This window comes from Oncorhynchus nerka, linkage group LG20 (assembly GCF_034236695.1).
Source record: "Oncorhynchus nerka isolate Pitt River linkage group LG20, Oner_Uvic_2.0, whole genome shotgun sequence".
NCBI lineage: Eukaryota > Metazoa > Chordata > Actinopteri > Salmoniformes > Salmonidae > Oncorhynchus > Oncorhynchus nerka.
The window spans coordinates 89,229,417-89,252,496 of NC_088415.1; the positions used below are offsets into that span (position 1 = coordinate 89,229,417).

Here is a 23,080-nt window from a genome sequence, read left to right on the forward strand (position 1 = left end):
TTGTAAGCTAGCTAGCTAGAAGCGAAACAGACTCTGGCTAGCACCTAACAACGCGTATATAAGACGATTTTTTTCAAAACAATAACTGGTTATGACCACACGCAGAATAACCCATATGGAAAACTATACATTTTATCTACCTAAAACACCATTTAAAAAATATCTTACGCTTGTTTTTTCTCGCTGTCACCAGTTAACGTTATAAAGTCAATGGCAGCCATTTTCAGTGAGGGGATTCGATTAATCTCGTCCAGGCGCCCGTTTCAGCGTGTTTCGCATTAGCTAAAAGTTGAATGCATTCGATGTGGGACTGTCTGCCTCCCGGGCGTGAGCCAGGTGCCCCGTTTTAAAGCCCGTGACGAAGTTGGCTAAAAACAAATATGTTGTAATTTAGCACGTGTTGTAATTAGTAGGAGAACTCTGTGATTTTCCATGCAGATGTGATTGCATGGGAAATTCCCCCCAAAATGTATGGAAAATAGATGTTTATGGACGATGCACCATGTTACCTTGTTGACAAAATGAGCGAGCGACACAGATTACTACTGTTCCGAGTTGAAATGGAGCTCCTACCCAGCGCCCCGGAGTTCAGCGTAATCGAATAGGCACATCGTTTACTTTGGACATGCGCAATGGATAGGAAAGCGAGACAAACCAAAGCGTTGTCTTTAAATGATTTTTCGTCTGTATCCTCTATATGAGAGATTTCGAAATAATTCATCTTCCTTTTGCGTAATACTTTGATTTTTACAAACTATTATACAATGACTTATTACATCAAATGTTTCAACAAGACAATAAGTAATTTACTGCACAGAAACTAAGCATACCGTTGACAGTGGTCCCTAACAGGTCAGCATGGGTTGGCTCATTTGCATGCTTGGATCCAGTTTGTTTCGTGAATCGGAAATGTTTACATTTCATACTGTAAGCATATAATCATGGCTGACATAACGGGGACATCATTGTCGGATAATCTAACTAGCTATGGACTGTAGGTCTATGTTAACATTTGCTGGCTAGCTAGCTACCTGAAACTTCTGGTGATGACTGACAAGATGTTTTAACAAATGTAAAGTTAGTGGTTGCACATTCAGTGTTTACAGCCCTTAGCCGTGGTATATTGGCCATACAGTATATCCCAAACCCCAAAGGTGCATTATTGCTATTATAAACTGGTTATAACATAATTAGAGGATACCCCTGGTATATGATCTGTTATAAATTGGGTGGTTCGAGCCCTTAAGGCTGATTGGCTGAAATACGTGGTATATCAGACTGTATACCACGGGTATGACAAAACATTTGTTTTTACTGCTCTAATTACGTTGGTAACCAGTTTATAATAGCAATATGGCACCTCGGGGGTTTGTGGTATATGGCCAATATACCACAGCTAAGGGCTGTATCCAGGCAATCCGCGCTGCGTCGTGCTTAAGAACAGCCCTTAGCTGTGGTATATTGGCCATATACAACACACCCTCGGGCCTTATTGCTTAAATATTTCAGCCAATCAGCATTAAGGACTCGAACCACCCAGTTTGTGTGAGTTATAGCACATAAAACATTTTACTGCCACAGACAAATTTGTATTTTATTTCACCTTTATTTAACCAGGTAGGCTAGTTGAGAACAAGTTCTCATTTACAACTGCGACCTGGCCAAGATAAAGCATAGCAGTGTGAACAGACAACAACACAGAGTTACACATGGAGTAAACAATAAACAAGTCAATAACATAGTAGAAAAAAAGAAAGTCTATATACATTGTGTGCAAAAGGCATGAGGAGGTAGGCAATAAATAGGCCATAGGAGCGAATAATTACAATTTAGCAGAGTAACACTGGAGTGATAAATGATCAGATGAACATGTGCAGGTAGAGATACTGGTGTGCAAAAGAGCAGAAAAGTAAATAAAATAAAAACAGTATGGGGATGAGGTAGGTAAATTGGGTGGGCTATATACCGATGGGCAGCGATCGGTTAGCTGCTCAGATAGCAGATGTTTAAAGTTGGTGAGGGAGATAAAAGTCTCCAACTTCAGAAAGAATGAGTTAATGGATTTTGGTGTGAATTCAGGTATTACATTTATTGTCAAACGTCACTATTTTTTCTTAAGAGCGCACTCATATATAAATGTTCTTCTTTTATCAGGAATTTCCTTTTTTTTCTTTGTTAAAATAAAGAAAATTATATAGCTCCCCAGGCTAAAACCTGGAGGATGACCTCCATTCTGGCTCAAAGGATGCTGATGATGACCAGATAGATCATATGGGCTTGGAGCACATGTCCTTCCTGTTGTCCATGTATGGCATACTGCCCAATATCAATCCCGGGTCACGTGACATGGCCCTGAGCTCCAACTCGGATGTGAGCCTACACGTTGCATAGACCTGTGAGGTAAGATAAACATTGTTCAGAGGAACACATATACATTTACACTAATATAGATTCCATAAATGTTTAAGTTTTACCCCCTTGTCCCCATGTCTCTCTTCCAGATCTGCTGCATATTCTTTCAGAACATAAAGCCTTTGGGGACAGACTGACTGACAGATGCGGGTGGACTGAGTACCGATGTTGTCTAGGTGGCTTACCTGTTCCCTCCCTGCATCATAGCCCCTCCCTGCACCATAGCCCCTCCCTGCACCATAGCCCCAAAGCACCAAACCAACCTTCTCATTGTGTGCACCCAAAATATGTATAAGCATTTGGTCTGGACATAGGCCCTATTTGAATTCAGTAAAAATCCATCTGTGAAGTAATCACTGATTAGACGACACAAGGGCTCAACCACATGGCTTTCAGGAAAGATGCACTTCTAAATAATTTGAACAGGGCTCCGGTAAGCTACTGTATCAAATCTATTCTGATGAATTTTCACAAGTTGGTGTTTTAACACAGTTGAATCAGTTAATTATATCAACCATACGTTTTTGAATATTAAAGGGGCAATCTGTGATTGGTACTTCCATTTTGGACATTTAAAGTAATATACCCATTGATTCTTAAAGAATATAACTTATAAAAATGTCTCATGAGCTTAGGAACTGTCATATCCAATCAGCAACCAACATATCATTTTTTCCCCCATTTTTTTTTTGTAGACAATGTAATTGTAAACAAACATTTTATAGCCAAATTCTTTTTTAACCATATATGTAATATAATGAGTGGTCAGTCCTTGCATTAACGGCTCTGCTCATGAATTTGAGATTGGTTATATTTCTCCCATTCACCCCTCAACTGTTTACCAAAACAATGGCATGGTATCCGATTTGTTGTTTGAACTGGGTTTCTGTACAGCACTTTGCGATATCAGCTGATGTACGAAGGGCTATATAAATACATTTGATTTGATTTGATTTGAACTGCAGATTGCCAATTTAACGTTCCCCTCTCCAACTCACATGCGCGCTTCAAGGAAGTTCACCCACGAAAGCAATTACACACAAGACCTTTTTTTAAATTTTTTGTTTATTTTTAATTTGACCTTTATTTAACTAGGCAAGTCAGTTAATTAAGAACAAGGGGCTGAAGCAGACAAGAAGAAGGAACGTAGAGGAGGGGCAGGAAAGAGTTCTGCTGTTCCCTTTGCAACAGGAAGTCACTCAGAGGTGTCAGTAACCCATTTTACCACAAGGGGCCAGAGTTCAGTGGAAGATCATTACAAGAGCAACTTACAGTAATGAGTGCATACATTTTTTTCTTTCATTCATACTGTTCCCCTGAGGGAATCAAACCCACAACCCTGGAATTGCAAGTGCCATGCTCTGCAGTACCTCCAGGCTCTGATCAGGCCCTACACCCAAACAAGGGCACTGCGTTCATCCACCTCTGGCCTGCTCGCCTCCCTACCACTGAGGAAGTACAGTTCCCGCTCAGCCCAGTCAAAACTGTTCGCTGCTCTGGCCCCCCAATGGTGGAACAAACTCCCTCACGACGCCAGGACAGCGGAGTCAATCACCACCTTCCGGAGACACCTGAAACCCCACCTCTTTAAGGAATACCTAGGATAGGATAAAGTAATCCCTCTCACCCCCCCTCCCCCTGAAAAGATTTAGATGCACTACTGTTCCACTGGAGGTCATAAGGTGAATGCACCAATTTGTAAGTCGCTCTGGATAAGAGCGTCTGCTAAATGACTTAAATGTAAATGTTAAATGTCTACCAACTGAGCAACACAGGACTTTTATGACCTTTAACCTCAAACCTCAAGCCTATTACAGATGCTTTGACTGTTGACACGTTTTTTTTTTTTTTTTTCAGACCATACAGTATACACTTTCAAAAATAAAACTTGTCACAAAAAAAAAAAAAAAGCCCTGTAAAACTCAACCGGAATGACGCGTAACACACTGTAGGACCATCTGGTGATTATAATGGGAGCACACAACAATTAAATGCTACAGTGTGTGTTGAGAGAGGCATACAATGGAGAAAAACTCATGGTATACAAACTACAACCTTTTAGGCCTAATCTATACACAATTGATGAAGCATTGATGTACAGTAGTGCTTTAAAAAAAAAAAAAACTTTATTGTTTGGAGTTCATTTTAAAGTATGACCATGTTATGAATATATCTTGATGAGCCATGACAGGAAGTTCTCCACCACATGGACATTTTATTTTACTAGGCAAGTCAATGTTCAGGGGCAGAACAGGCAGTTAACCCACTGTTCCGAGGCTGCCATTGAAAATAAGAATTTGTTCTTGACTGACTTGCCTAGTAAAATAAAATGTCCATGTGGTGGAGAACTTCCTGTCATGGCTCGTCGAGATGTATTCCTAACATGGTCATACTTTAAAATGAACTCCAAACGATGAAGTTTTTATTTTATTGTTTTAAGCACTACTGTACATCAATGCTTCATCAATTCACTGGTACAGCACCTCCGTGTTCACACAGGTCATGTTTTTATACCATGGCCAATCGTCCTACAGTAACGGGTACTGTAGGCAGCACAAGGATACATACACATACACATACACATTTTAATACATGTTGTGTCATTTAGCAGATGCTCTTATCCAGAGTGACACACACACACACACACACACACACACACACACAGGTACTAGTGTTATTCATGACGCATGTAGTAGTAAGGCACAGTACTGTGTGTGTGGCTTGTAGATATCAGACGTCTCTGTTTAAGAAATGATGTGTTAGACGTTTAATGTAGTTTTATTTTTTATTTTTTTAACAGAAAAGCTGGACATGCAAAAACCAGTGAACACCGTCAGAGGGGTAACTGGACCCTCATTTTCCCGTTCGCTGGTTCTTACCGGGGAGGGGGGGATGTCGCTGTGGCCCAATTTTATTACAGAACCTTTCCCACACATTCTGTCTCAGCAAGTGCTTTGAGAGCTGTGTGGCCATGGTAACATTAGGGAGGTTACATAATATGCCATGGGGTTGAAGACTGGAATGTTCATCCCATATAGGCCAATGTTCCTTTCCACTGACATGATATGAACATCCAAAAACACAATATTTAGTAGAATGCATTGTTTTTCCTAGATATTTTCCCTAAAGTGGGGCCAGGCCCCCTCGAGAAACTTGCAGGAAAGCAGACACCAATGTTTACAATATATTGTTGACATTTCCTTTAGGAATTGGGATGCAATGGGCAACAGAGCGAGTAATATGAGATACGCAGTTTTGTTTCTGAACAAAAATGTTTGTCGTTGATTGTTGGAAAGCTACTGAACCCCATAATATGTGCTCTTTTTATACACTACTTATCATGTGACCAAGAGGGTCAGAGCAGCATTTTTATGTTATTTATTTAACCAGGCAAGTCAATTAAGAACAAAATGTTATTTACAATGACGGCCTACCCAGACGACGCTGGGCCAATTGTGTGCCACCCTATGGGACTCCCAATCACAGCTAGTTGTGATACAGCCTGGATTCAAACCAGGGTGTCTGTAGTGATGCCTCAAGCACTGATATGCAGTGCTTTAGACTGCTGTGCCACTCGGGAGCAACCAAGTCTGGCATTGAAACCCCATTATTAAGTAGCTACCTAATCTGGCCAAATAAAAAAGTGATCTTTGGTTAGCTTTGGGTTAGCTTTGGGTTTAAAAGTTAGCTTTGGGTTTAAAAAGGGTTTTCCTACTATTCCTGGAGTGCAGAGTTCCCAACCCGTCCTTGAGGGCCACAGTCACATCGTTTAACTTTGCTTTAAAGACCCCCTGTAGAGACTAGTAAAAAAAAAAACACGTTCAACTGTTCTGCTTGCGGCTATGGAAACCTGACCTGTTCACCGGACGTGCTACTGTACCTCGTCCCGGACTTGCTGTTTTTCGACTCTCTCTCTCTCTCACACTCTCTCTCACACTCTCTCTCTCTCTCTCTACCGGACCTGTTGTCTCGAACTCTGAATGCTCGGCTATGAAAAGCCAACTGACATTTACTCCTGAGGTGCTGACCTGTTGCACCCTCGACAATCACAGTGATTATTATTATCTGACCCTGTCGGTCATTTATGAACGTTTGAACATCTTGGCCATGTACTACAACAGGTAAACTACACACAGGTAAACACACACACACACACACACACACACACACACACACACACACACACACACACACACACTCTCTCTCTCTCTCGCTCTCTCTCTCTCTCACACACACACACACACACAAATAGCTCTTTAGAGTTCATGTTAATCGTTTGCAAAATCTCTCTACTCCTCAATGGTAGCCTCTGTCTACCTCAACAGTCTCCCACACACTAGCTCACTGTAAGAAAGCTCTCTCCCTCTCCATCTCTCTCTCTCTCTCTTCCTCGCTCTCTTTTTCTTGCCCTCTCTTTCTCTCTTTCTGTAGCATCCAGAAAAAGAGCTTGGACCTCCACGCACGGCGCCACCTCAAAGGCGAGTCTTTCCCCTGACACCTCTGTCCGTACGCTACGCCGGACCACCAGCCACGTGCGCAATGCACCACCACTCTAGATCGTCCCCCGTATTAGGACCAAGGACACCCAAACGCTCCAAATCCTCTACCTTGGCAGGAAGGGCCCAGCAATCCTGACAAAGGCCTTTCTTTGAGCTGTTTTCAGTAGGCACCAAGCCAAAGAAAATTGACTGATGTAGGGAGGGACTACCCTGGATGTGTCCAATAAGAAACGCTTATTTTCCTTTTTCTGTTGCGTGGCCTAATGAACATGACCCTGGTCTTGTATGTAAATATGTAATGAATCTTATTAAACAAGCACATTTATTTTACGACACCACGTACTACTTGATACTACTTTTATTACACAGTATTAACCTATTCATTTTCTATTAAGTTTTTTTTTCCAGATTCGTTAAATCAAAGCAGGCGCCACTGAGTAACATGTGGCACCAGGTAGTTGCATAGGAGTACATCATTGGTAGTTACCAATTGCATCATTCCCCATGGGCGGCAGGGTAGCCTAGTGGTTAGAGCGTTGGACTAGTAACCGGAAGGTTGCAAACCCCCGAACTGACAAGGTACAAATCTGTCGTTCTGCCCCTGAACAGGCAGTTAACCCACTGTTCCTAGGCAGTCATTGAAAATAAGAAATTGTTCTTAACTGACTTGCCTAATAAAATAAAATAAAAAAAATGTTTTACCCTGTCTTTGTCTTCAGTGGTATGGTTGTGCACGGAGAAGTGCCTATAATCTAATTTTGCACCCCCCCCCAAAAAATTCAAACTGCCTGCCCGGCGTGAAAAATTCTATGACAAAACAGTGACATACGCTCTGAATGACCTAAAAGGATCAATCTCATATTGGTCTTTCGCAGTCAGACAAACCCAAGCTGTACTGTGCAAGTAGTCTAATAGTAGGCCTACTATTGAAACAGAAAAACAAGACAACCGAGTCAAAGAAATCCTGTTTTCGCTTTCAAAAGTGAACGTTTTTTAATAAATAAACAAAAAACTTAACTGGATGTTCAAAGTCTACAATGCTCAAACCACATCAGGAGACCACTTCTGAGGTCTGAGAAAAATCTAAGAAATGTAGATTTTTTTTGCCTGTAGTTACCCTTTAATTAAACTGGTCCAGCACTTAGCACTGTTTGGTTAGTGTAACATTTAATTGAGAAGGTTTTTACGAAAGCCTTTCCATCTACCAGTAGAAGGTTAGGCCAGTCATTAGCATCGCTATATTTTTCCTGTTGTTTGAAACCTGGACGTTTTATCAAATCAAATCAAAGTTTATTTGTCATGTGCTCCGAATACAACGGGTGTAGGTAGACCTTACAGTGAAATGCTGAATACAACAGGTGTAGGTAGACCTTACAGTGAAATGCTGAATACAACAGGTGTAGGTAGACCTTACAGTGAAATGCTTACTTACAGGCCCTAACCAACAGTGCAATTTTTAAGTAAAAATAGGTATTAGGTGAACAATAGGTAAGTAAAGAAATAAAAACAGTAAAAAGACAGTGAAAATAACAGTAGCGAGGCTATATACAGTAGAGAGGCTATATACAGTAGTGAGGCTATATACAGTAGTGAGGCTATATACAGTAGAGAGGCTATATACAGTAGTGAGGCTATATACAGTAGTGAGGCTATATACAGTAGAGAGGTTATATACAGTAGAGAGGCTATATACAGTAGTGAGGCTATATACAGTAGAGAGGCTATATACAGTAGAGAGGCTATATACAGTAGAGGGGCTATATACAGTAGAGGGGCTATATACAGTAGAGGGGCTATATACAGTAGAGAGGCTACATACAGACACCGGTTAGTCAGGCTAATTGAGGTAGTATGTACATGTAGGTATGGTTAAAGTGACTATGCATATATGATAAACAGTTCATAATATGATGTCTTACTAGCTTCAAAGTAGCCTTTTGACAAAATACTGCCATAGAAACGTGGAGGCAATTATTTTCTATTTTTTTTTCAAATGAACTCTTTCATTGCCACCAGCCAAAGCCAGTATCCTAGTCATAATAGCAACCCATGATAGTTGTTGCATCTTTAGGTTGCATCTAAATTCCTAATGGATATTTCCATCTCTGTCCATGGGAAACCATTCGCATGTGTAGCGCACATGTTAGAAAATGTGTTTTCCCTCAAATTTGATCAACGTTTTAAGCTCAACATTCTGATATGTTACATCAGCCTCATTGATTGATATGGCGTATAGCCTAACTCTACAACACTACTTTGATTTACGCATCGCGGGGATTAAAAGAAGTGAGTATATCCAATGCCCATCAAAAGAGTGGCTATAAGGTGTATAACTGTGTATACCTTCCACCACACCATTGCTTACAGTTACAAGAGAGATGAGCAGTACCTTTGACATTATAAACAGAATTTAAAATATTAGAAAATGCATAACTTTTTTTTATAACTGCCCTGTGCGTGCGTACTTTTCTCTGAAATCTGTAAGCCTCTACCTGAAGAGAGCGACTTTATCAGGTACTGTGGTAGTCCTAGTGCAGTAGTTTATCAGGTACTGTGGTAGTCCTAGTGTAGAAGTTTACCAGGTACTGTGGTAGTACTAGTGTAGTAGTTTATCAGGTACTGTGGTAGTCCTAGTGTAGAAGTTTACCAGGTACTGTGGTAGTACTAGTGTAGTAGTTTATCAGGTACTGTGGTAGTCCTGGTGTAGTAGTTTACCAGTTACTGTGGTAGTCCTAGTGTAGTAGTTTACCAAGTACTGTGGTAGTCCTAATGTAGTAGTTTACCAAGTACTGTGGTAGTTCTAGTGTAGTAGTTTACCAAGGTCTGTGGTAGTACTAGTGTAGTAGTTTACCAAGTACTGTGGTAGTCCTAGTGTAGTAGTTTACCAAGGTTGTACCAAGGTCTGTGGTAGGTCTGTGGTAGTGTAGTAGTTTACTAGTGTAGTAGTTTACCAAGTACTGTGGTAGTCCTAGTGTAGTAGTTTACCAAGGTCTGTGGTAGTACTAGTGTAGTAGTTTACCAAGGTCTGTGGTAGTACTAGTGTAGTAGTTTACCAAGGTCTGTGGTAGTCCTAGTGTAGTAGTTTACCAAGTACTGTGGTAGTCCTAGTGTAGTAGTTTATCAGGTACTTTGGTAGTACTAGTGTAGTAGTTTACCAAGGTCTGTGGTAGTACTAGTGTAGTAGTTTACCAAGGTCTGTGGTAGTCCTAGTGTAGTAGTTTACCAAGTACTGTGGTAGTCCTAGTATAGTAGTTTACCAAGTACTGTGGTACTTGGTACTGAATTGGTCCACTCACACTGACAGCGTCGTGAAGAAGGCACAGCAGCGCCTCTTCCATCTCAGGAGGCTGAAGAAATTTGGCTTGTCACCAAAAACACTCACAAACTTCTACAGATGCACAATCGAGAGCATCCTGGCGGGCTGTATCACCGCCTGGTACGGCAACTGCTCCGCCCTCAACCGTAAGGCTCTCCAGAGGGTAGTGAGGTCTGCACAACGCATCACCGGGGGCAAACTACCTGCCCTCCAGGACACCTACACCACCCGATGTTACAGGAAGGCCATAAAGATCATCAAGGACATCAACCACCCGAACCACTGCCTGTTCACCCCGCTATCATCCAGAAGGCGAGGTCAGTACAGGTGCATCAAAGCTGGGACCGAGAGACTGAAAAACAGCTTCTATCTCAAGGCCATCAGACTGTTAAACAGCCACCACTAACATTGAGTGGCTGCTGCCAACACACTGTCATTTTGACACTGACCCAACTCCAGCCACTTTAATAATGGGAATTGATGGGAAATGATGTAAATATATCACTAGCCACTTTAAACAATGCTACCTTATATAATGTTATTTACCCTACATTATTCATCTCATATGCATACGTATATACTGTACTCTACATCATCGACTGCATCCTTATGTAATACATGTATCACTAGCCACTTTAACTATGCCACTTTGTTTACTTTGTCTACATTACTCATCTCATATGTATATACTGTACTCGATACCATCTACTGTATGCTGCTCTGTACCATCACTCATTCATATATCCTTATGTACATATTCTTTATCCCCTTACACTGTGTATAAGACAGTAGTTTTGGAATTGTTAGTTAGATTACTTGTTGGTTATCACTGCATTGTCGGAACTAGAAGCACAAGCATTTCGCTACACTCGCATTAACATCTGCTAACCATGTGTATGTGACAAATAAAATTTGATTTGATTTGATTTAGTACTAGTAGTAGTTTATCAGGTACTGTGGTAGTCCTAGTGTAGTAGTTTACCAAGGTCTGTGGTAGTACTAGTGTAGTAGTTTACCAAGGTCTGTGGTAGTACTAGTGTAGTAGTTTACCAAGTACTGTGGTAGTCCTAGTGTAGTAGTTTACCAAGTACTGTGGTAGTACTAGTAGTAGTTTATCAGGTACTGTGGTAGTCCTAGTGTAGTAGTTTATCAAGTACTGTGGTAGTCCTAGTGTAGTAGTTTACCAAGGTCTGTGGTAGTACTAGTGTAGTAGTTTACCAAGTACTGTGGTAGTCCTAGTGTAGTAGTTTACCAAGTACTGTGGTAGTACTAGTAGTAGTTTATCAGGTACTGTGGTAGTCCTAGTGTAGTAGTTTACCAAGGTCTGTGGTAGTACTAGTAGTTTACCAGTTACTGTGATAGTACTAGTAGTCGTTTATCAGGTACTGTGGTAGTACTAGTAGTAGTAGTTTACCAGTTACTGTGATAGTACTAGTAGTAGTAGTAGTTTATCAGGTACTGTGGTAGTACTAGTAGTAGTATAGGGAGTTTTTCCTAGCCACCGTGCTTCTACACTTGCATTGCTTGCTGTTTGGGGTTTTAGGCTGGGTTTCTGTACAGCACTTTGAGATATCAGCTGATGTACGAAGGGCTATATAAATAAATTTGATTTGAGTAGTAGTAGTTTACCAGGTACTGTGGTAGTACTAATAGTAGTAGTAGTTTACCAGGTACTGTGGTAGTACTAGTAGTAGTAGTAGTTTACCAGTAACTGTGATAGTACTAGTAGTACTTTATCAGGTACTGTGGTAGTCCTAGTAGTAGTTTATCAGGTACTGTGGTAGTAGTAGTAGTAGTAGTAGTAGTAGTAGTAGTAGTTTATCAGGTACTGTGGTAGTACTAGTAATAGTAGCAGTACTTTACCAGGTACTGTGGTAGTACTAGTAGTGGTTTATCAGGTTCCGTGGTAGTACTAGTAGTACTTTATCAGGTACTGTGGTAGTACTAGTAGTGGTTTATCAGGTACTGTGGTAGTACTAGTAGTACTTTATCAGGTACTGTGGTAGTCCTAGTAGTAGTAGTTTACCAGTTACTGTGGTAGTACTAATAGTAGTAGTAGTAGTTTATCAGGTACTGTGGTAGTACTGTAGTAGTAGTAGTTTACCAGGTACTGTGGTATTACTAGTAGTAGTTTACCAGTAACTGTGATATTACTAGTAGTACTTTCAGGTACTGTGGTTGTACTAGTAGTGGTTTATCAGGTACTGTGGTAGTACTAGTAGTATTTTATCAGGTACTGTGGTAGTCCTAGTATTAGTATAGCAGGTACTGTGGTAGTACTAGTAGTAGTTTACCAGGTAATGTGGTAGTACTAGTAGTGGTAGAATTTACCAGTACCCAAAACCATTCTGTAGTTTTATAGTATACTGTTGGTATACCGATGGCAAACAACCAATAACACGGGGGACCAAATATTTCCCCCATAGTTTGCTGTGCTTCTTCTAACAGAGAGAAATGCTGACATTGCCAAAATGATTTGGAAACGATTCCAACACACTCTCTCATTAGAGCTAGTATCCAAGGGGATGCTGGTCGTGTTACATAATAATGTGGGGTTGAGAGACTGACTGTGGCTGGAACCCCCCCCATCCCATAAGTTTCTCTTTAACCACTGTTATTTAGCAGCAACAGCACAGCACGGGGAATGGTTGTCTGTCTGTGTGGATTCATGTAGAAATTCAAATCTTTGTTATTCAGCACAGGAAGATTCAGATAAGTTATTTGCATGTACAGTATATTAGGCTATGTTGAAGTTGTATGCGTGATGCTAACTGATGACAGGGTGAGAGTCAGAGCAGGACTCTTTGCTGATTCCGCGTATGACTTTGAATGTGAGTTTGCGTGACCTTGAAAACCAGGCCGGCATTGGCCACTGATCAGCTAAGGATCATTCTAGACTAGAATAACAGATCAATGAACCGGCCATGTCATCTTTTTCATTGTTTTACTTCTTTCTTTCTTTTTGTACCATTTTTATTTTTGTGTATGTCCATTTTGACCAGCCCACCCAACAAAAAAATGGTCCAGCCCATCTGGCATTTGCCAGAATTGCCAGATGGCCAATCCGCACCTGCAAACAACGCCCACCTGGCACGTTAGGCAGGCAAATGCTCAAAGTAGTTGATAGATTGCACGTAGTTTTTTGTTGTTGTTTTGTTTATTTTTCAGGGACCATAAATAACATGCAATTGCACCAGATATGGCTAGATAGCGCTTTTTTATTTTATTTTAATTTCTAGTCCCTTACTTTAGTGGGACTCGGCAGGTAGCCTAGTGGTTAGAGCATTGGGCCAGTAACCAGAATGTTGCTAGATCAAATCCCTGAGCTGACAAGGTAAGAATCTGTCCTTTTACCCCTGAACAAGGCAGTTAACCCACTGTTCCCATGCTGTCATTCAAATAAACATTTGTTATAACTTCACTGTAGTTGAATATATATATTAAAAAAAATGTTTAACCCAGGTTGGATGTGCTGTGTACTGAACATACCGTGGTTATTGTTTAAATACTGTACTAGGCTAACCCTAGTCTACACGACCTGTACCTCAGTTGACATAGTAAACACTGTGCTGTGAAGCAAATCCCACCTCTCAATCCCCCCGATTGGATTATCCCACCTTTGTTGTTAAAAATAAACACAGCACCAGTTCCGCTAGCATCCACTATCCTGAAAGGACCATCAACTAAATGGCAGGTATTTAATTGCCAGTACATCAACATTTATTTGAAATCACTGGCTTTCTTAGCTCTAAATTGTTTTCTAGGTTTGCAAAACTTGCTGTTGCAGATGGTTTTGTAGTCATGCTATATTGCGTCGTTAGTGTGGTTTGGGGTTTGGGCATCCCCGGCTGCATAGCATCAAGTGGTGTGCGGGAGCGGAGCATAAATAATCAGCTAAACGTCCAACCTGGCAACCTTCTTCAAGTCACTTCTGCCAGTGAGAGAGGAGTCGCTTCCATCAGCGGGTATGGTACTTGTGGAATTTTGATCCAACTGGACATCATACAAGCCATTTAGGATAATCGAAACGGCACTTTATATTTCTGAAAACGTTAGAGAAAAAAAATCATTTCCTGACCGTTTGCCTATGCATGATGAAGATTGGGTAAAGGAATCAAATTGCAAGTATTTAGACTTCCCGAAGTCAAACTAACAATTATAGCCTGTCATCGACTGGGAATTAAGCAGTGAAAATGGCAACATTTGCTTTTGAGGGAACTTCGCTCATGAACATGTTTGTACAAAACTGTTGGGTTGTTGGCACACAGCGAATAATTAGTCAACGCGGAGAGGAAGAATTCATTGAAGTCCGGACCGAGTTATCGGACAGGAGCGTTCTCTATTTGCACAGAACGGACCGCGATCTCGGAAGCCTTCTAAAGAGACTCATGGATGCTTTCCCAGAGGATAGAGCAACTCCTACACAGTCAGCGCTCCTAGATGGTAGGTAGCCCGTTATAAATACATGACCCATGATAAACAACTCACAGAATCAGAACTACATTATTCTATGTCCTATGTGGATGAAAAGTTGAAATGACCATTTCACGTGGAAATAAGCCTAAAATGTACAGGCCCACAATAATAATTCAAAGTACAGCCTACATTGATGGATACTGTCATGTGAAGGTGTACAACCCTAGTTTATATAAAAACACCAAGATGACATGTCGTTCTTACATGGACAAAATCTTGCAAAGACATATTACAAATGCATCATTGAAAGCCTATACAAATTGTAAACCTATAGTCTACAGTATAAATACAATATTTAAAATATATTGACTGTATTTATATTCTGAAATACATTAAAATACGACTTGTATTGAAATAGTTCCTGTCTATGGTTTTTCCCCACCAGGACTTGTGCGAATAAGAGACGCTGCAGAGGCCAATGATATTGAGATTCGATTGCAAGAGGTGGAAAAACTCCTCAGGAGGGTCGTTACCTTGCCAATGAAGGTAGAGTGGCCTATAGTTATTTACATCTAGCAATGCATATCGATATGCAGTTATGACTCTTCATAATAACCCTCTGGCTATTTCAACAGGCCACTAGTTGACGTGGTATTAAATAATACAGCGTGGACTCAAATGACAATTTATGCGTCTCCTTCAAGACGGTTGGAAAAGCATTTCCAGGTGAAGCTGGTTGAGAGAATGCCAAGAGTGCGCCAAGCTCATCAAGGCAAAGGGGTGGCTACTTTGAAGAATCTCAAATATATTTAGATTTATTTAGCACTTCTTTGGTTAGTACATGATTCCGTATGTGTTATTTCATAGTTTTGATGTCTTCACCATTATTCTACAATGTAGAAAATAGTACAAATACATGAGTAGGTGTGTCCACAATTTTGAGTGGTGCTGTATCTTATACTTATCCCTTCTGAGGTTGAATAATATTGCTTATGAAAGTCATTTATTTCTGAGCCTTGGATGGGTCACCCAATGTACTTGGGCTGTATTCCCTGAAAATGTTTCCCCTAGTCGGGGTGATTCCTTACATCCTCTCTCCTCGCCTTCTCAAAACTTCATTTACATTTACATTTAAGTCATTTAGCAGACGCTCTTATCCAGAGCGACTTACAAATTGGTGCGTTCACCTTATGACATCCAGTGGAACTTCAGAGAGAAGCGAGGTGAGCATTGGAGGAGATTTTCTCCTGGGTTATTTTCTTCCAACACTCTCCTCCTTTCCGTAGAGAAGGTGACGAGAAGAGAGGAAACAAGCAATCGAGGAAAATACTTTTGAGATTCACCCAAGGGTAGTTGTGTTCCACTCTCATCTTCAACCTTTTCGTCTACAGTATTCACGGTCAGAAGCAGTGCTCACGTTCTTTGAGCAATCTCCGCTGGACCTGATGATAAGAGAAAACAACATCAACAACATGGAGCCATACTACCAGAGTCCAGTAACAATATCAGGTCTGAATGTATCTAGCAATTTATTTAATGACCATGTTTTACTGTAAACAAGTGTCTGATTTATTGTTTAGCTACTTTCACAGTCCACATTCCAGTTTCTGGAGGGCAAACGAATGTGCTGCCTAATTAAAGCAACATCAAGTGCACTGAGCAAAAATATAAATGCAACATGCAACAATTTCAAAGATTTTACTGACTAAAAGAAATCTATGGATTTCACATGACTGTGCAGGGTTGCAGTCATAGGTGGGCCTTGGAGGGCATAGGCCCACCCAATTGGCAGCCAGGCCCAGCCAATCAGAATGAGTTTTTAACCACAAATAGGCTTTATTACAGACAGAAATACTCCTCAGCACCCCTCCCACACCTCCTCAGACGATCCCGCTGGTGAAGATGTGGAGGTCCTGAGCTGGCGTGGTTACACGTGGTCTGCGGCTGTGAAGCCGGTTGGACGTAAATTCTCTAAAACAACATTGGCTGTAGCTTATGTTAGAGAAATTAACATTAAATCATCTGGCAACAGTTCTGGTGGTCATTCCTGCAGTCAGAATTCCAATTGCACGCTCCCTCAAAACGTGAGACGTGACATTGTGTTGTGTGAAAAACGGTACATTTTAAAAGTGGCCTTTTATTGTCCCCAGCACAAGGTGCACCTGTGTAATGATCATGCTGTTTAATCAGCTTCTTGATATGTTACAAATGTCAGGTGGATGGATTATCTTGGCAAAGGAAAAATGCTCACTTAACAAGGATGTAAACAAATTTGTGCACAAGATTTGAGAGAAGTAAACTTTTTCTGCATATGGAACTTTTCAGGGGATTTTTTCTTTTTAGCTCATAAAACATGGAACCAACACTTTACATCTTGCATTTTATATCTTTGTTCAGTGTAGTTTAATTGACAACATACTATGGGGAGTTGCACTCTCGCAACTTCAGTTGAAAGATCTACAAACAAGCCTGACAAGGCCAATGAAATCCATGTCTATCTGGAAGCCCCGCCTTGCACAGGTGATACGTGTGAGGCTGAGATGAATATTCTTCAATTATTCCACTCTTCACCTAGGTGTGAATGATATACGCTTCTGAAAACAAACAACTGGAAAATGAGACTTTCTTATGTTGCGCCAAACTAAACTGTCCCATAGTGGTAGAGCGTACTCACCTCCTGGACATTGTGTGCTGAAGGTTGTACTTGTTCCTAATCACAAACAATGAGTTATTCTTCAATTTGATGGTGCAACGTGTAAGATGGCTAAGAAAACAACTGAAGCGGTTATGACTAAGCCGGGTTCGGGGTTGAGATCATGCCCCCAGGTCAAACAGTTATAGCATTTCTCTGAAAGATACTCACCATCTAGTTTGTCTTGGTTTGGAACACGCTCAGGTGCCACTCGCTTGAACCAGTCCGTGTGCGCAATGCCACGCACTGCGTACAAACTCTCTGGAAAGACGTGTAAGCATTCTTAAGAAAGCTTGGAATTACCGATTGCTACTTCCCTTTCCTGGATACAGGTACCTCGGCTGGGACCCGAAGAGCAGGATGCGGAGAGGGATTAGAGAAAATGTGTTGTCTGCCTGGGCGTGGGGTATGTTGTGGCTGCCTGCGCCCAACTTGGCTCCTGTGCACTCTGTCGTTGGTTACGGGAGGATACTCTAAGACAGAGGGTGGCCAGGTTCGGAGATTCTTGTAGCTCTCTCATTTAGGATACGTAGCATTAAGTCGCTTGGTTATTCTAAACGGACCGTGCTATTAGCTAGCATGCTTAAGGGAGTGAAGGTAACGGTGTTTGCGTGAACCTCCGATGAAGAAGCAGCCCCCAAGCACTTGGATGTGCTAATCCTCGGAGCGAGGGGACTTGGCACGGGTCTGAGTGACTCGTGCACCCCTCCGCAAAAACATTACTGTGACAACACCTGGGTCTTGTTCAGTAGACACAAAACAGAAGAGAACCTTTCGAAACGAAGGAGGTGCCACAGAAAATGCTACAACACCGACTTTAGTAGTTTGTTGCAAAGCGCTTCGCTGCAGTGTACCCTACTGAACATGACCCAGTATTGTACATTATCAGAATATTAACAAACATATTGTGCCTTTTTGCTTTACAGATATCATGAGGTGCAATGGATTTTGTCTGGCTAACACAGAGACCATTTTTTATGACTACAGTGCACCACAGGTCAGACACAGAGCCCTGTCAATGTCCACATGTACAGAGTCTGCAGGTTTTGGGTGAGTTTTCTTTCAACGTCCTTTCTTTCATCATTCAACTTACTAATTTTATTTCATACAGTGTGTAAATCACTCTGAAATGTTCCCTAGTGGACAGTCATGTTTATTGTACCTCATGCTACTATCCATTGTGATGACAGTCTTAGTTGTGGTTTAGAAAATTATGATACATATATTATGTTCTTTTTAAAGAGTTAGTTCACTTAAAATAAAGTTTACTCTTTTTTTTGACTGAATTCGTCCAGACAGTTGCCCTATGAGCAAAAGACATTGAAAATACACATTTTTTTTAGTTCACTTAAAATTGTCACGACTTCCTCCGAAGTTGGTCCCTCTCCTTGTTCGGGCGGCGTTCGGCGGTCAACTATCCACTTTTCATTTTCCATTTGTTTTGTCTTTGTCTTACACACCTGGTTTCAATTCCCCAATTACTTGTTCATTATTTAACCCTCTGTTCCCCCATGTTTGTTTGTGAGTAATTGTTTGTATGTAATACGGTCTGTTGTGTGGGCTCGCTTTATTGTATTGTATTTGTCTAGTTTGAGTAAATTACGTTTATTTACTCATCTGCTGTCCTGCGCCTGACTCCACTACACAAGCTACACACAGACCACATTACAAAAATAAAGTTCTCTTTTTTTAACTCAATTCGTTTAGACAGTTGCTCTATGAGCAAAAGACATTGAAAATACAAATTTATTTTGGTAGAAAAGGTCATCCTTTTTGGTTTTTAACGTCTTCAGCTCACTGGGTCATTATTTAGGTAATTACGTCCAGCATTTCCTGGTTAGCATTTTCAGAGCATGTAGCAATGCTAATGGGAATGGATGGACTCGGGTAGCGGTACACCCAAAAGCATGGGGGAAAGAGCATCCACTTTCCCTCGCTCCACATGTCTTTCCCCATGCTTATGTGTACACGGGGGGTCTATCCGTTTCCATTAACATTGTTTTGCTTCAAATATTCTAGTCTTGGGATGCTGGACATTGCTAAAAAAAAAAAAAAACTGTTGAAATAACTTTACAACTGTCAGTGTCACGGATCCCGCCGAAGATGGTGCCTGTGCAGGCGGCGGTCGTCATCGCCGGCCTACTAGCTGCCACCGATCCCCTTTTCTGTTTCCTTTAGTTGTGTCTGATTTGTTGCACCTGTTTCGTGTTTAGGTTTGGTTGTGGGCTATTTAAACCCAGTAGGCCCGCCGGGTTTTGTGCGGGCTTGTTTTTCTGTTTGTGGTGTTTGATTATTCTTGTGGTTTCATTTTTCCGATCAGTTTCGTCCTGTTTGGTTGGACTGGGACTTTACGTGCCCTTGTGTGTGTGGCGTGACCGTCTCTCTGGTTTTGATGGGATATTAAAGATCCACATCTTTTGATGTTACCCTGCTCTCTGCGCCTGACTCCTGCACTCACTACTTATTGAAGCCGTGACAGTCAGGCGGTTCATCCATAGTCGGAAAGAAACTAACTTCCCCTTTAATTAAAGGCAGATTGCACTGCATTTTTCATTATCATGATGATGTGGCAGGTGACACTTTGCTTCTTTAAAGTCCAATATCTTGAAAACTTGACTGCTGACATGCAAAACATTTCGGGACTGTATCAACAGTGGACGAATGAAGAAGGGGGAGAAGAAAAAAAACGCAATATCGTTTTTCAGTCTATTCTTCCCTTTTTGTCTTTAAAAATATATATATTTTCTGTTTCTTTGTCTCACATAGAACAAGTCACCAGCCATCAACATGCCTGCAACTTTCTTACACTACATTCTCCAATGCCTTGTCTTTGGAGTATTTTCATATTTTCCCATCGTTTTTCAGGTACGATACCCAATCTGGGTTTAAGGAGACCCTGGACATCGTTGAGACCGCATCAACGGATGGTAGTGCCGAAGACCAAGAAACATCTTTCCCTAATCTGACGTACTACCAACTACTGACCTACGAGACTGATATTCTGGAATGAACGACAGTGGCGGACATATTGTTTGAGTCTGTATGGTTCTCACTTGTTTACCTACACTTTCAGTGGTCCGGTCCAAATGATGTAGGTTACAGACAGGGTTGGGGAGTAACAGATTACAGTAGTCAGTTATGTGTAATCTCATTACCCCTCCAAAAAACTGTACCTGTAACAAGTTACGTTACCAGCAAAAATATTGTAATCGAATTAAAGATACTTTTGGAAAAACTAGATTACTTTTAAATTCAGAAATTATGTTTTGCAAAAAATACATTGAGACCTTTCTGTTTTCTCAATGACATTCAATTCAGCATAAAAAAAAACAAGGCTCAAGTTTAAGTTTGTTCCACTTGAGTGAGTTTTGACCACAAGACCACTATGACGACTCACCAATGTGTTTGACGAATCCTTTTTGTTGTTGGTGTCTTCTAATGCCTCTTAAGAGGAAAGTAACTGAAATCATTCAGATTACGTTAATGAGTTTGGGTAATCCAAAGGGTACGTTACTGATAACAATTTTGAACAGGTACAGTACTTTTGGCCATGTAGTGTAACAGATCACATTTAGAAAGTAACCTACCCAACCCCTGGTTTCAGACTGTTGCTGCTAGACTCACCTGGTCTGGTCTAAATGATGTAGGTTACAGACTGCTGCTGCTAGATTAAAATGGTTTCACATTTGTGCCACGATGATGAGTAAAAATACTCGTTCTCCAAACGTATTAACCAATATACTAACTCACCAATTTACTAACTCTTAACAAGATATTAACTGACTTGCCTAGTCTAAATAAATGTTGAATATAAAATAAATGAATACGAAATATATTGCATTGCAGTGAGAACTGGTGTCATTCCTTTCCAGGTTAAATCACTAGATGTGTTTTCCCAACATGCAGGAAAAAGGTTCGCTCAACTTATTCTAGGTTTCACATCCTGGAATCTGCTATGTTAAAGTTGTGTTGATAAATACTGGTTGGGGATGGGGAGATCAGAGGGATATAGCACAGGAAGGGAGTGGTGGGGCAATGTGGTGGTCTGCGGGCGGCAGCACTACCACCAGACCAGACCCCACCACATTTCCATGGATCTGTACCCCTATCGCATATCTTGTTGGAGCCCACATTGCCGTAGGATTAAAACTGACGCCATAATGCACAGTGAGAAAAGGGTACATAAATGCGAGTAAGTAAATTGTGTATCTCATGCCTGAATGGGGCCCACATTGGAATTGGTTCCCCAGTCTAGAATGTAAGCTGCACAACACTGCCGCCAACTGGCCAATAAGGATAAAAGCACATTCCAGATATGGTGCAGTTCTTTGGGTGCATCTCGATAGTGGCTTTCTCTCCTCGTCTCCTCTCCTTCATCTGCATTGATCTGGTGGTCTTGTTTTGATCTGTAACAAACTGGTGAAAAGACCATAGTGAAGCCTATACTAGATCTAGTCCAATCCAGTTGTTTACCTAGTCCAATCCAGTTCTTTACACCAGCTAGTCCAATCCAGTTCTTAATCTAGTCCAATCCAGTTCTTTACACCAGCTAGTCCAATCCAATTATTTACCTAGTCCAATCCAGTTCTTTACCTAGTCCAATCCAGTTCTTTACAATACCTAGTCCAATACAGTTCTGAAGTCAGTCCAATCCAGTTCTTTACGACAGCTAGTCACATCCAGTTCTTTATCTACTCCAATCCAGTTCTTTACGCCAGCTAGTCCAATCCAGTTCTTTACGCCAGCTTGTCCAATCCAATTCATTATGCCAGCTAGTCCAATCCAGTTCATTACGCCAGCTATTCCAATCCAGTTCTTTACGCCAGCTAGTCACAACCAGTTCTTTATCTACTCCAATCGAGTTCTTTACGCCAGCTAGTCCAATCCAGTTCTTTACGCCAGCTAGTCCAATCCAGTTCTTTACGCCAGCTAGTCCAATCCAGTTCATTACGCCAGCTAGTCCAATTCAGTTCTTTACGCCAGCCAGTCCAATCCAGTTCATTACGCCAGCTAGTCCAATCCAGTTTATTACGCCAGCTAGTCCAATCCAGTTCATTACGCCAGCTAGTCCAATCCAGTTCTTTACGCCAGCCAGTCCAATCCAATTCATTATGCCAGCTAGTCCAATCCAGTTCATTACGCCAGCTAGTCAATCCAGTTCTTTACGCCAGCTAGTCCAATCCAGTTCATTACGCCAGCTAGTCCAATCCAGTTCTTTATGCCAGCTAGTCCAATCCAGTTCATTACGCCAGCTAGTCCAATCCAGTTCATTACGCCAGCTAGTCCAATCCAGTTCTTTATGCCAGCTTGTCCAATCCAATTCATTATGCCAGCTAGTCCAATCCAGTTCATTACGCCAGCTAGTCCAATCCAGTTCTTTATGCCAGCTAGTCCAATCCAGTTCTTTATGCCAGCTAGTCCAATCCAGTTCATTACGCCAGCTAGTCCAATCCAGTTCTTTATGCCAGCTTGTCCAATTCAATTCATTATGCCAGCTAGTCCAATCCAGTTCTTTATGCCAGTCCAATCCAGTTCATTATGCCAGCTAGTCCAATCCAATTCATTACGCCAGCCAGTCCAATCCAGTTCTTTACGCCAGCTAGTCCCATCCAGTTCATTACACCAGCTTGTCCAATCCAATTCATTATGCCAGCCAGTCCAATCCAGTTCTTTACGCCAGCCAGTCCAATCCAGTTCATTATGCCAGCCAGTCCAATCCAGTTCTTTACGCCAGCTAGTCCCATC

At 41.3% G+C, this 23,080-nt stretch overlaps 2 protein-coding genes across 5 annotated transcripts in view; one reads left to right on the plus strand and one right to left on the minus strand.

Moving 5' to 3' along the window:
* Positions 1–271, minus strand: part of LOC115103359 (serine/threonine-protein kinase PRP4 homolog) — a 29,458-nt gene extending 29,187 nt beyond the window's left edge. For all 4 annotated transcript variants that reach the window (XR_010460271.1, XM_029624251.2, XM_029624249.2 and 1 more), the window contains exon 1: positions 169–271. Coding sequence is in view for 3 of the 4 variants with exons in the window: in XM_029624251.2 (XP_029480111.2) it covers positions 169–221 (53 nt within the window). In the remaining variant the exon portion in view is untranslated. The remainder of the gene's footprint in view (positions 1–168) is intronic.
* A 13,615-nt stretch (positions 272–13,886) lies between these two features.
* LOC115103385 (PX domain-containing protein 1-like) lies at positions 13,887–21,168 on the plus strand. Its single transcript, XM_029624296.2, has 5 exons — positions 13,887–14,670; positions 15,089–15,189; positions 16,035–16,152; positions 18,262–18,385; positions 20,201–21,168. The coding sequence occupies exons 1-5, from the start codon at positions 14,421–14,423 to the stop codon at positions 20,343–20,345; spliced, it is 738 nt and encodes a 245-aa protein (XP_029480156.1). The 5' UTR covers positions 13,887–14,420; the 3' UTR covers positions 20,346–21,168.
* Positions 21,169–23,080: the final 1,912 nt, after the last annotated feature.